The sequence below is a fragment of the Elephas maximus genome, chromosome 12 (genome assembly GCF_024166365.1).
Source record: "Elephas maximus indicus isolate mEleMax1 chromosome 12, mEleMax1 primary haplotype, whole genome shotgun sequence".
Taxonomy (NCBI): Eukaryota; Metazoa; Chordata; class Mammalia; order Proboscidea; family Elephantidae; genus Elephas; species Elephas maximus.
Window position 1 is genome coordinate 94,252,161 of NC_064830.1, and position 13,756 is coordinate 94,265,916.

At 58.8% G+C, this 13,756-nt stretch overlaps 1 protein-coding gene across 1 annotated transcript in view; it reads right to left on the reverse strand.

Annotated features, from left to right (window-relative positions):
• Nucleotides 1-7,609: 7,609 nt before the first annotated feature.
• SRRM3 (serine/arginine repetitive matrix 3) overlaps nucleotides 7,610-13,756 on the reverse strand; it is a 61,564-nt gene continuing 55,417 nt past the window's right edge. Inside the window, exons 12-15 of the mRNA XM_049904869.1 lie at nucleotides 12,184-12,563; nucleotides 10,714-10,938; nucleotides 10,477-10,614; nucleotides 7,610-8,591 (exon numbers count right to left, since the gene is read on the reverse strand). Coding sequence (XP_049760826.1) covers nucleotides 8,387-8,591; nucleotides 10,477-10,614; nucleotides 10,714-10,938; nucleotides 12,184-12,563 — 948 coding nt within the window. The 3' untranslated portion in view covers nucleotides 7,610-8,386. The remainder of the gene's footprint in view (nucleotides 8,592-10,476; nucleotides 10,615-10,713; nucleotides 10,939-12,183; nucleotides 12,564-13,756) is intronic.

The window sequence follows — 13,756 nt, forward strand, 5'->3', positions numbered from 1 at the left end:
TATTAATGGCAATGACTGGCTGGGGTCTGTCCCTCCTCCTGCATTCCTCCAACGGGGGCGGGAGCGGGGGCGGGGGTGAGGCGAGGAAGGCCCTGCCCACATCGGGAACCTTCTGTTGTTAAAAAAAAAAAAAAAAGGGCTGGAGCGCACGTACTAGTGTTGGCCGGACACTTGCAGGCCTGGGCGCTAAAGCTCTGAGCTGCGGTCAGTGGACAGTCCCACTCTTTTGTTAAGGAGGACAAGCCGAGAGAGTTTGAGTTACTTGTCCCAGGCCACACAACTAGTAAGCAGCGGAGGCAGGATTTGAACCACACTGTGTCTGTGATACAATGCCTTAAGAAACAATCTGGTGTGGTCGTTAGGAACCAGACTCTGGTTCTGCCTGAATGCACATCTTGGTTCTGCCCCTAATTGTATTAGTTTGGGCAAATGAGATTCTTTGTGCCTCAGTTTCCCCATTTGGAAAATGGAGATGATGTAATAATAATGCTTATAATAATGAAGGCTTCTGTGGCTTAGTGCCAGGCCTTAGGGCCTGGTACCTAATGATTGTTAATATTATTATTATTATCTACTTGAAATGCACAAGAGGGAAGAGGAAGGATGAAAAAAAAAACCCAGAGGAAGGATAGTGTGTACAAGTCTGTTCTCTCCACACCCCAGCCCTGTGGCAGAGGAGCTGGCATGTGTGGGTTTGACATTCTTCCCTGCCCCTAGTAAACTGGGCTGGCCCAGCTTAGAAACCCCCAGGTCTAGTCCTGAGAGGGTGGTGGTGGGGGAAGCTTATTGCCAAATCTCCTGTTATATCTGTTTCTCAAGGAGCACTGGACAGGGAACCTGAAGTGCAGCAATCTGGAATCTAGTCTGGGCTTTGTCGTTGACTTACTGTGTAATTTGGGGCAAAGCACCTCCTTTCTGTAGCCTCAGTTTGTCCTTTTGCATCTTATGATTTCAAACCCCCTTTTGTATCTGATTCCCACAGCACAAAGGGAAAGAGGGATTCTAGGTGATAGATGGAGTCCCTGGGTGGTACAAATGGTTAACACACTTGACAGCCAGCCTAAAGATTAGAGGTTCGAGTCTACCCAGAAGAGCCTCAGAAGAAAGGCCTGGCAACCTACTTTCCAAAAAAATCAGCCATTGGAAAACCCTATGAAACAGAGTTCTACTCTGACACACACTGAGTCTCCATGAGTTGGAGTCCACTTGAAACACTAACAGAGCCAGACCTCTTGCCTCCTAGTATCCAGGGCTCTTACCCTTGTGGGGCTCCTGCCCTGGGGTCCTCTGGTCCCTCTTTTCCCAGCCCATTCTACTTGCTACCCTTATGCTGGGGCTGAGGCCCTCCTCTTGCCAGGTCTATAGGGGACCTATACCAAGGCCACTAAGGCCTTGCCCTGGCCAGGCCCAGACTCCAGGCATACCTGAGAGAATGGGAGCCAGGACTCGAGGTTGCTCATCTTGATGGGCTGGGGGTGGCCACAAGTCTCATGCCCTCTCTGAGCCTCGGTTTCCTCTTTGAAAGAGAGCACACAGACACCTCTCTTTCTTACCTCCCTGCTGCTCATCGGGGAAAAGCCAGGACTGGGCCCCGAAGCCAAGGCCACCTCTGGAAAGGCCTCTGAGCTCCGGGGGTCTGGAGAGCCCAGGGTGGGAGGCAGGCAGGACTCCTGACTTCTGCCCCATTTCTCTTGCTGGATCATGTCATAAGCCCAGTGGGTTTCTGCTGGGAGCTACTGGCCGCCCCCCAAGGGTCTCAGCTTCAGGAAGCCCAGGCCTTTGCTCCCTAGCATGTCCAGCCCCACCTATCCCTAGCTCTATAAAACAGAGATGAGATCAGGAACCAGGGAGGGCCTCATCTGCCCCTGCCTGTCCACCTTGGCCCAGACTGGAGCCCAGGGCACCCCACCCTAGAGGGAGCTGTCAGGTGTGGTCAGGATGCTTTCAAGTGCAGCCTTGCCAGGCCCAGACGCCCTTTGGGTGGGGGCCGTCTGCTGGCTGCCAGCCCTTTGAACACAGCTCCGTTCATCGCTCCCTTCATCTCACCTGAAACCAGGGTGTGGAGAGTCCATCCCCGCTGGCCCAGCCGGAGGAGGAAGTTGTGCAACCCAGGGGGCCCCACAGCACCCCGATCTGGGGGCTGAGAATGCATATCCATCTTCAGTGGGTCAGTTCTTGAGGGACAACTTTCATATCATCCAGTCAATCACAAGGGAGGGACATGGATGGCTCTGGGCAGCACCGCGCTGGGCGAGATGGGGGTGGGGGTAGGAAACTGCATTTGGGGGTTAGACGGGATTGGGAGTGAATCTGGGTACTGGTGGTCTTTCTGGGCCCACATGTCCCATCTGTCAAATGGGGTAAATAATAAATGCGCCCACCCTGCAGGGTTGTGGTGAGTCTCAAATGCAATAAAGCCTGTTACAGGCCTGGGGCTCAGTAAGTGCTCCTGGCCTTTAATTTTGGACATTGCAACTTCAACGAAGTTGTATGTATGTGCTTTACTACTTCAAAGTATCTTATCAGAGTTCCGTTATTCAGATGAGAAAACTGAGGGTCAGAATTGCCCCAAGGTGACAAAGCTGGGAAGGGTGGGGAGGGATTGGAACTCAGGCCTCTTGATTCCCTGCCCATCAGTCAAGAGACTTCCCAGGCAGCCCAGGAAGGGCTGTGGGTTGTAGGCTCCCAGAGTGCAGAGTGGGGTGTGCAGCTAAGGGTTCCTTGTGGGGCCAGGCACTCTGGGTCCCTTCCAGCCCTGACCAGGCATCCTTCCTTCAGGAGGTGATACCGGACACCTGCCACAGGGCTTGGTTAGCAGAGCAAGGGGTGGAAGTCAGCCCTGACTGGCCGATTGTTCTTTGACAATTTGAGACTCCGACTCTGGCATCCTGGGGCGCTGAGCTGCCAAGGGTAGTTTTTCAGTGCTCACCCCCAGAGGTTTTCCAGAAGCCACAGGGCAGGTGCTAGCCCTACCCCGCTTCATTACCTATTGTATGGTCTGGGCATTCCTGCATCCGAGACAGCCCCTTCTCTCCTCCCTAGCCCTGAAGTCTGGGGTGCTCCTGAGCAGCCTCCTTTGCACCATGTCTGAGGCCCTGGCCACAGTAGCCATGCCCTTGGCAGGCCTTTGTTAACTGTGGCTGAACTGGCCCCTCCCTCTTTGGCTCAGGGTCAAAGAAAGCTCCAGAGTGTTCAGGCAGCTGCCTGAGCTCCCTGGAGAGGCCTGACAGCTGACGATTGCACCAGCCACAGGGCCTGCCAGAAACTGAAAATGTAGGCAGCCGTAATTAGAGTGCATGGGGGTGGCAGGCACGGGGTCTTTCTGGAAGCTTCTATACACTGCCCCTCTGGGGCAAAAACCCATCTCTGGCCTGCCTTGCTTCCTAGGCCTCTGGCTTCTGAATTGTCCAGGGGTCATCCCTCCCCAAGCACTGCTGAAGGGGACTAGGAGGGAGCAGGTGGGAGGGCTGGGGATCCATCTTCCAGCACCTTCCACCCCCTCTCCATGGAGCAGAAAAAATGGGAGTCTGGGAACCTGGGATGTCTTTGACTCTGTGACCTTGGCCAGGGGCCGGCTGCTGTGACTCATTTTCTTCATCTGCACAATGAGACCATTGGACTGGCTGTTCTGTAAGACTCCTTTCAGGGCCAGGAAGCAACAGTTGCTCCTCCAGGGTCCTCCCTACCCCAGTGCCCTGCCTACCTGCTCTGCAGTCTAATGCTGCAGCCGTAGGGGGGGTGTACATGGTAAATGGAGGCAGAGATTGAGGGGTAAGGGGAGGAGGTGAGACACTCACCAGGCCTGAGATGTGGATGTCCCGTCCCTGTTGACCAGCTGAGCCTAGGCCAGGCGTGACTTGGGGCTGCTGTCCCTTTAAACCAAAGTAAGGTAAGAAACAGGGGTGGGGGCCCAGGAATTCCCCCTAGACTGGAAAAATTGGAAGGAGAAAGGGATTCCTGTGCTGAGGTGGATTTGGGCTTCCAGCCTAAGGGAGAGAGCCCTGGAAAGTGAGCAAGAGGCTGTGGAGATGGGGCCATGGGACAGGGCACCCCCACGCCTTGGGTCTCCTGAGAGCCCTCCACAGGTGGAGGGGGTCTGGTGATAGGAGTGGTTTGCTAAATACTCCCGCAGCTGAGAGAGAGGGGCAGACAGGAGGCCAGGGGGCTTCCAGAAGCATATCAGAGAGGGAAGGGATGGGGGTACTGGCTCAGGGCTGGGACACCCAAATTGGGCATATGCACTTGTGTCTTGTTGTCCTGGGTCTGGGGTCGCAGGTGAACGGTTAGAAACCGTTAGAAGAAATGGAAAAATACTTCCAGGGAAATGGGAAATAGGAAAGCCTGTCCAGCCTCCCAGCTGCTGTGTGGGTAAGGAGGAGGGTAGGGGGTCCCCACGGGCCCCCATCTGAGGAGAGAGAGACCAGGATAGAACCTGCTACACCCTAAAACCAGAGAACTTGTTCCAGGCTCAGGACACATCCCAGGGAAGGTGGCCCAGCCCGCCCCACCTCCACCCTGTCTATCCGTTCCCTATCCCCCTCCCCCTTCCACAGGAGGCAACGAGAGCTTCCTGTTTTCCTGCCTGCCTTCCTGGCAGTATTTTTCCCCTTCCCAAGGTAGAGAGCAGAATTCAGGCTGAGCCCCTGGTCTATGGGAGGGATGGGAGTCTTGCACCCTTCTCCTTCCTCCCTGGGGGAGGGGTGCCTCTCCCCCAGATAGCTGGGAAGGGCGCTGAGGACAGGGAGTTCAGGCTTCCAGGCTGGGGTGGGCCCTCCCCCTCCCCCTCCCCTCCCCCCTCCCCCTCCCCCTCCCCCTTCTCTCCTCAGTCCAGGCCCTCCTGGCAAGCTACCAATGGCTTCTTTTCCCTCTCTGTCTCCCTCTAGTGTCTTCCTGCCGCCATTACGCCTCGCCTTTGGTTCCAGCCCCACCTTCAGGATTCTGAAACTGCTCACTCTCTGGCCCCCTCCTTCTCTCATTTACTCATTCAACAAACATTTCAAGCGTGCCTATTTTGGTGATGTAGAGACCAAGAAGATATGGCCTGGTCTCTAGGGCTCATAGCTTTGGGGGGAGATAGGTATTCCAACAAATACATAACTGAAGCAAGAACTTGGAGCCCTAAAAACAGAAGCAGACCCAGAGCTGAAGGAATCCTGGGGAGGGAGTGGCCACTCAAGGAAGTCTCCCTGGAGGAGGAGGCAGCTGAGCTGGGCCTTGAACGATGAACTGCCTGAACTCATGTAGCTGGAGAGGGCATGAGTGGGGATCCTCAGGGCAGAGGGTCAGCTGGACTGAAGGCTTTGGGAGTCAAGGGCAACCATGGGAGATGAGGTTGGAGGACCAGCAGGAGCAGAGGATATCACATTCCAAGTAAAGTCATTTGGAAGGCCTCTGAGCTGGTGGACGTGCTCACAGGATGCAGGATCCAGAAGGCAGGGAGTTCTGTTTTGTCAATTCAATACTGGGTCCTCAGAGCCGGGAACTGTGCCTGGCACATAGTAGGTGCTCAATAAATACTTGTGGAATGAGTGAATAAATGGTCAGTTTGCATTTTACAGACAGCAGGATGGAGTGGAGAGAATAAGACGGAGCTAGGCAGGCCAGTGAGGAAGCTGGTGTTGCAGGGATCCTGGTGAGGGGTTGAAGGCTTGTTGGGCCAAAAACCAAGTTGTGGGGGGAAAGGAAGTTACATTTCCTGGGCAGCCTGGCTGTGGGGAAAGCAGTCAGGCTGGGTGGGCAGTGAGGGAATGGAGTGGGGGGTGGGGAAGGAGTAGACATGGCATCAGGGCTTCTAGGCCTAGGACTGGCTCCGTGTGGGACAAGTTGAATTTTTATGACAACTTTTGGGTGTGTTTCATGTCCCCCACCCCTAGAAGGTGGCGTGTCCAGAGTAGAACAAGCCTGCTTTTCCTGTCGCCCCAACCCTTTCCTGAGGCTCAGTTTCGCTGAACTTGAATAAAGCTTTAAAGAGATTACCAGGGCTTCTTTGAACAGCTTCCTCAGATCAGAAAGAGAGCCAATGGCCAAAGGCCACCTCATGTACCCCTTCCAGTTTGAGGGAAGAGAGACTGGGAAGTGGGTTCTGTGCTGACACAGCCCCAGACTTCAGGAACAGCAGCTCTCTGCTGTCCTTGAACAGGGCCAAGGACATCTCCTGTGTCATGGCTCATGCAGAGACCAGAGCCGTGGCCACATCAGCCACACCTTCAGCAGAGGTGGACCAGGGCTCCTAACTCGTGAGTCCCTCAAGGGCTTCAGAGTGTTTGTGAGATCTGAGATCACATGCCAAATTGTGGGTGCATGGGCATTTTTCTGAGGAACGGGTCCTCAGCCTTCACCGGCTCCTTAAAGGGTACTTGACTCAAAAAAGTAAAAAAACTTTTTTTTTTTACTTGACTCAAAGCAAGGTTAAAATCCACCACTCCAACCCATCTTTCCAGTCCCCACACTGGCTGGTGCCTACCCAGGGCCAGGCACATAGTGTTCGCCTTAAATGGCTGTTCATTATGTGTAGTCACTGTGCTGAGCACCGTCAAGATAATAACGTAGTTAAATGTCCTGTCAACCCTGTGGGTCACATGATGGCATGCATAGGGCCGGGATTCACTCAAGTGCTGGGTTCTAACCACTTTGAAGACTCCACATCTCCTGAGGGTCCTCTGTGTGTCAGCCCCTTCTGCCCCATCCCCCATACACTGCTGAAGCTAGGCTGGGTGCGGGGGGTGGGGGGGGGGTCAGGCAGGTGTGGGGTATTCAGAGCCCACAGGGCCTCCAGGCCGAGAGAAAAGGTCTTCTTGAGCCCTTATATTCCTCTCCACCTGTGCTGCAGGGAGCCTTTACAGATTCATACTTGGAGGCAGGGGGATGGACATGCTGGGCCCTGGTTCCTTGGACCCAGCCCTTCTCTCTGGAGTCCTAAGGAGTCTGAGTCCCTCTCATTCCACAGAAGAAAAGGACCCCAGGCTGCCCTCCCCACACTCCCCAGGTCCCTCCCCACCAAATCCACAGAGGCCTGTTCTCACCACCTGCCGTCCGGGCACCGCATTTTATTACAGTCCCATTTTTATCCGCACCGCGGAGACAGAAGGAGAGGGAAATAGAACAGAACCCAGAAGAGACCCCAGCTCCTCCCCCAACTGGAGCCCAGGGCATCTGCCCCATTGGGCCAAGGAAGACGTCGTAAGATCCCTGAGGGCCCCAGGAGGAGGGGGCGGGGGGCAGCAGAAGAGGACCGGGGGCCACTGCTTCCCAGTCGATGCCCAAGGTGGAGGCCCTCAGTCCAGATCTGACCCTTCCTTCGAGGGGCCGTACCGCCCCTTCTCCGGGGAGCCCTCGCTGATCACGTATCCACCAAACTCTGAGGCAGACCCTGCGGTGCCTGTTATCCTTGCCTGTGACTTTGGGGCCACCTTGGCACAGGTCCCAGACATGCCATCCTCCTCTCGGGCGTGCTGGCCAGCCTCTCCCTTCCCTCCCACCTCCCCTTGGCCTGTGAGGCCAGCATGCTGCCTTGCTTCTCCCCCAGCCTTCCTTGGGGGTTCCTCCTCCATCTGCCTCTCCCCTCTTCCACCTCCTAACCTGAACGCCTTTGGACCTCAAGGTCAGGTGTAGCTGTGGTCTATATCTCTCACCCCTTGTCATGCAGAAGGCCTGGCTGGTGTGGCCTTGGCCCAGGGCATGGGGTGAGAGCTTAAGGGAAAGTCTGGCCTGGGGAAGTGGGACCAGACTGAGCACTCTGTCCCTCAGGCTGGGTCTTAGTGTGCTACCCAGTCTGGGCACTCCCTGACTGGGGGTGAGGGTGGTGGTTGGGGAGGCTGCAGGGCCAGCCTCCAGCCCTCAGCCTGGCAGGGGTCCCTGGATGAAGCAGCTCCCCAGCCTGGATGGTGGTGTACCAAGGGGCAGGCCATTCCTCCTTCTGTAACACCTCCTGGTCTGCCCAGTGACAAGAGGAGCTAAGGGCCCTGAGGGGTGTGAGAGGAGGCTCCCAAGCCTGTGCCTCCAGAGGTGGTCCTCAGTACACTGAGCTGAGGGGAAGTGACACAGCAGACCTTGGACAGTTGTGCCATTCACTGCCACAATGCCCAGCCTGGTGAGCTGGCATCAAGCAGGAAGAGGGGCAGGGTGACCCCTGTGTTCAAAACGGCTCTTTGTTCCTTGGCCCGGTGGCTGGGCAGGAGGTGGGAGTGGGCACCCTCTAGAAGGAGTGGAATCCAGCTCATTCATGTCTGCAGGGCATCCACCCTCAAGGCCTTCCTTGGCCCCTTCTGCAGACATGCTGGGCCAGGGCCCCTTTTGTAGCACTGGGGGTGTAGCCCCTTCAGGGTCTTGGGGCCTAGCCTGCTGCCTCTCCCTTGGCCAGGGGGCACCAAGCTGGGTCTAGCTGGGCTCAGAACCCCCCACTCTCTGAGCTGCTCCGGCTGTGGTAGCTGGGACTGGGGGTCCGGGATGGGCTGCGCGTGTGGCTTCGTGTCCCTCGGCTCCGGCTGCTGTAGCTTCCGTGGCTGTGGCTCCGGCTTGAGTAGTCACTGCTCAAGCAGCTGGAGGAGGAGGAGGGGCTGGGCCGGTAGTAGGGGATAGGGCGCTTGCGTGCACTGCCAAGAAGAAAAAGCAGATTTACAGGGCATTCAGGACCCCGAGCTCTGCTCATCCTGGGGCCACACAGGCCCAGAGCCCCATTGCAGCAGTGGCCAGGGCTCCCCTGCCTCAGTTTCCCCTGAACCCTGGACTTAGACAGCCCTCCAACAGGATGCAACAGTCAGTGGCTACTTGCCAAATCCATGTTGATCATTTTAAGTTTTTTCTCACCTGTCTGCAGGGAAAGGGGACCAAGTCCGTGCGTGGCACAGAGGAGGTACTCAATAAATACCTGCTGAATGAATGAAACCATCAACCAAGCTAAGCAGCGGTTTCTTTGCACGGAGGCGTTTGTGACTATGACCCAGCCCTGCTTGTGGTTATTGTAAAAGTTTTTCTGTTTCCAATGGAATCAAGGCTTTTGGATTTCCAGGTCACTCGAAGGGAACAAGGAGGAGACACCTGGCCTCTGCTGCCCAAGCCCAAGGCCCAGCTCAGCCCCGCTGGCCCTCACTCCTCACTGGCTACCTCCCCCAGCCCAGAGTTAGTTTGAAGCCAGGAGGCTGTGATCAGAGAAGAGAAAAGACAGTGGTTAGGGGGCAGCCATGCCCCATTGCACGGAGTTAATTCTGAAGAAGAAAAGATACAAAGGTTAGTGGGAAGAGGAGGCAGCCTGAGAGAGGCTGAGGTGGCTGCCAGGTGGAAGGTGTGGGGGTCTGGCCATCTTAGGACCTCCAAGCTAGGGGTAGGGGGTGTGACCTGTCTGGGGTCAGCGGAGGGAAGGTAATATCCTCTCCTTTGGTCATCTCTATCACCAAGGACTAAGAAGGATAACTCTGATGCCATGTTAGAGCCGAAAAGATACTCAGAGACCCCTGCTTATTGTACAGGTACAACAACTGAGGTCCAGAGTGGTGCGACTCTCAAGGCTGCCCAGCAAGGCTGTGGGAGAGCTGAGCTCCAAATTGCTGCCTATGGCCCTCTACCCCCAGAGGTCTAGGGCTTCAGACCATAAGCTCACCTGGAGGCCCGGGCCCAGACCCCTTCAGTCCTGGCAGAGAAGCTCTGATCACTGCTTCTGCCACCCCAGCCACACCCTGAGCACAGCCCCACTCAACTGTGTGGGGAAAGTGGGAGGGATAGTTTCTCTGACAGCAGCCCCAGAGACCAGACTGCTGTAATCCCTCCTCCAGAGCTCCCCAGGAGGCTGGGAGAAGAACAGTGAGGTTAGTGAGAAAAGGAGAGGCAGACAGACAGAAAGCTGAACAGAGCCAGGTCAGCTCACATGGGCATCTCCCGGAGGCCTGTGGAGAGGGGGTCCACCTGGCCCCCAGGCTGGCCACAGGCCACTCAGCAGGCTGGACCTTGAGATGAAGAAGAAAAGGAGACATCATTGCTGGGAGCTGAAAGTGATGAGGGAAGGAGGGGCTCGGGAGGGGAGAGCTGGAATCTTCCAGAGCTGAACTCACCATGTCTGCGAACGCCCATCCAGACCCAAACCCAAGTACAGAGCCCTTTCCCCTCCAGGAGGCTTCAGGCCCTCAGTGGGGACCCTTCCCTTCATGAGGGCTCCTCCCCTCCGTCTCTCTGAGCCCCCTCCCCTTCACTTAGCCCCCTCCCACTTCGGAGTACCCTTACCTCTCTCTGGACATCTCCAGTTCTGAGCGCCTCCTCAATGAGCCCTCAAGCCATACTGGGCTCTCCTCCCTTCCCTGAACCCCGCCTCATCTCCCTTATCCCCGCTCCATTCACCAAAGCTCCCTCCCTTCCTACGCCAGGTTCAGTTGGTTCTCCAAGGAGGTCCTGGAGGCGCACCGAAGCCCTCCCCTTGAGGTCTCTTGGTCACTGACCCAGGTCACGGCCCTGGCCCCAGGGACCCCAACCCCGCGGGGCGCCCCGTACCTGGTGATGCGCCGCGGCTCCATGAAGCTGGGCGAGTCCCGGCGCCGCTTGCGGATTGGCGAGTAGCTGCGGGAGCGGCGCCGGGCGCGGGCGGCCTCGGCCTCCGCGTGCCTCGCGCGGCCCTCGGCGTCCTTGTCCCTGCGGGCCGGCAGAAGTCAGCGCTCGCCGGGCCCGTGCGGCCCCCGCCCGCTCTCCCGGGCCTCGGCGTGGCGGTGTCCCGGGGGAGGAAGCACTTACCGGCCCAGGGCCTTCTTGGGCGACGGCGAGCGGCTGGGGCTGCGGGCCCGCTTCTCCGCCGAGCGCGAGCGGGACTTGGAGGGCGAGCGGCTGGAGCTCCACGAGCGGGGGTGGGCGTCGGGGCTGCGTGACGAGCTCTTCCCGTCGGGGCCGCCGTGCCTGCCGTGCGCGCCTGGGGACGGCGAGGGGCTGGCAGGCCGGGCGCGCGCTGGCCGCTCCTTCGCCCTGGAGGGAGGGTCGTGGTGAGGGCGCGGGGCGTAGGAGGGAGGCCCCGTGGGGGACAGGAAAGGGGGTACGCTGAGGAGGGGGAAGTGGGGTGAGAGAAAGGGCTCAATGAGGGGGGGCGGTGAAGGGAGGGCTTCTATGGGGCCGGAACCCCGAGGGAGCAGAGAGAGAGAGCGAGAGGGGCTCTGTGAGGAGAAAGAGACTGTGGGGTGGGAGGAGAGGGATCAGTGAGGGAAAGGGAAGGTTCTGTGGGGAGAGAGGGCTATGTGCGGGGGAGGAGAGAACTAAGTGGGGGGAGGAGGGATCTGTGAGGAGGGGAGGGGGTTCGGCGGAGAGACTTGGGATCAGTGGCAGGATGGGGGTTCAGTGAGGGGAGTGGGTTGGAGGGAGAGGGACCGCTGAGGGGAGGAGATTTGGTGGGGGCAGAGGGGTCAGGGAGGGGAGGGGCTCAGTGGGGGCAGAGGGGTCAGGGAAGAGAAGGGCACAATGGGGGCAGCAGGGTCAGGAAGGGGAGGAGCTCAGAGGGGGCAGAGGGGTCAGTGAAGAGAAGGGCCCAATGGGGGCAGAGGGGTCAGGGAGGGGAGGGGCTCAGGGGGGCAGAGGGGTCAGGGAGGGGAGGGGCTCAGGGGGGCAGAGGGGTCAGGGAGGGGAGGGGCTCAGTGGGGGCAGAGGGGTCAGGGAGGGGAGGGGCTCAGTGGGGACAGAGGGGTCAGGGAGGGGAGGGGCTCAGAGGGGCAGAGGGGTCAGGGAGGGGAGGGGCTCAGTGGGGGCAGAGGGGTCAGGGAAGAGAAGGGCTCAATGGGGGCAGAGGGGTCAGGGAAGAGAAGGGCTCAATGGGGGCAGAGGGGTCAGGTACGGTAGGAGCTCAGTGGAGGCAGCGGGGTCAGGGAAGAGAGGGGCTCAATGGGGGCAGAGGGGTCAGGGAGGGGAGGAGCTCGGGGGGTAGAAGGGTCAGGGAGGGGAGGGGCTCGGGGGGGCAGAGGGGTCAGGGAAGAGAAGGGCTCAATGGGGGCAGAGGGATCAGGTACGGTAGGGGTTCAGTGGAGGCAGCGGAGTCAGGGAGGGGAGGGGCTCGGGGGGGCAGAGGAGTCAGGGAGGGGAGGGGTTCGGGGGGCAGCGGGGTCAGGGAGGGGAGGGGCTGAGTGGGGGCAGAGAGATCAGGGAGGGGAGGGGCTGAGTGGGGGCAGAGGGGTCGGGGGGCTCTGTGAGGGCTGCAGGCCGGTTCGCCGGTTTGAGCGCGCTCACCGTTTCCCATGTCCGCCGTGGCCTCGCTCCGAGCTGGGTTCGGGCCCGGGGCCCGGGGCGCCGCCGCCGCCCCCGCCGCCCGAGTCGCTGCTGGAGCGGGCCCTGCTGAGCGAGCGCGACGAGCCCCGGGCGGGCGCGGGCCGGGCGCGCCGGCGGCCCCTGCGGCGGGGCGCTGACCCCGAGGAGCGGGAGCGCCGCCGCCGCCGCCGCCGCCGCCTCCGCCGCCGCCGTCGCTTGGCTGGCCCGCCCGTGGCGCGGCCTCCTCTGCCCTGCGACGACTGCGCCGAGCGCGGGCTCGGGCTCTCTTTCCCCCCCGCGGGCGGCGTGGGTGCCGCGGCCTCCGCCTTGTCGCGGGCCCTGAGCGAGGGCGAGCTGGGCTTCTGACGGGGAGAGAGGCAGAGAGGGCACGGAGGGAGTGGAGAGGGCGACGAAGAGAATGACGGAGAGACAGGGAGAGTTGGACAGACAGAAGCCGAGAGAGGTGGAAATAGAGATCCAGAGACCAGAGGAGATTGGGAATCCGAGAGAAGAGAAAGGTGCGCAGAGACACAGAGAGAGAGAGAGGCAGGGAGAGGAGAGAGACGCCAGTGGAGCCAGGGAGACGTTAGGCAGAAAGAAGGAGACAGGGAGATAGAGGAAAAAAAGAGAGGCAGAGAGAGGACAGACAAGAGCAAGAGCAGGAACAGAGATTGAGGGTGACAGAACGGGCGGGTGGGGTGGGGGGAGAGAAGGAGAAGGGGCTTTCACCGGGCCCCGGCGGAGGCTGCCAGTCCCGGAGCATCGCACACACGTTCCCGCCTGCCCTGCCTCTGCCTCTCCTGAGTGTCCACCTTCTGGCCTCAACAGTGCAGCTTCATGCAAGGTTCTCAGCATGCAAAACACAAGAGGGACGGAGCGGTGGGGGGAGGGGGGGTGGTTAGAAGGGAGGGGGCACCAGGATGGGCACCGGGGCTGCGTCATCCCCGATGGGACGAACGATTCCCGGCACAGAGAAAAGAGGGGCGGGCGCCGGGAGGTCGGGCCAGGGCCAGCCCGCCAGGCCTGGCCCCCCAGCGCATGGGGTGGTCGAGGGGATGGAGGGGCACACGGCACACAGATGGGGGTGGGGCGGGGTGGGACAAACTGAACTCAAAACTGAACCGAAGAAAGGGAGGAAAAACAGAAATCAAAAACAAAATCCACAAATGTCATTAGATACCGAAATCAAAAAACAATGTCTGATCTCCTGGGGAACTGACATTTTTCTGTTAACATTTTTCTTTGTTTTCCGGCCCTGCAGAGAGCTGTGGAGCTGTCAGTAGCACCCGACTGTCTTTCTGTTTCTCTCTTTTCTTTTTCTTTTTTTCTTTTTTTTTTTAAAGTTCTGATTTTTAATTCCCTCTTGGTTAACGTCCACTTACCAATAAAGTGGCACTTCCTCCTTTAGTAGGTAAGGTGTGTAAAAGAAGGGAAAAGTGTGGTAGCATAAGTTCATCATTAGATTCACAAAAATGCAAGAGAGATAGAGAGAGAGAGAGAAAAACGCAACCACCCCATTCTAGGCCTGAGAGGAGGCCACGCCGCCTCTGGAGGA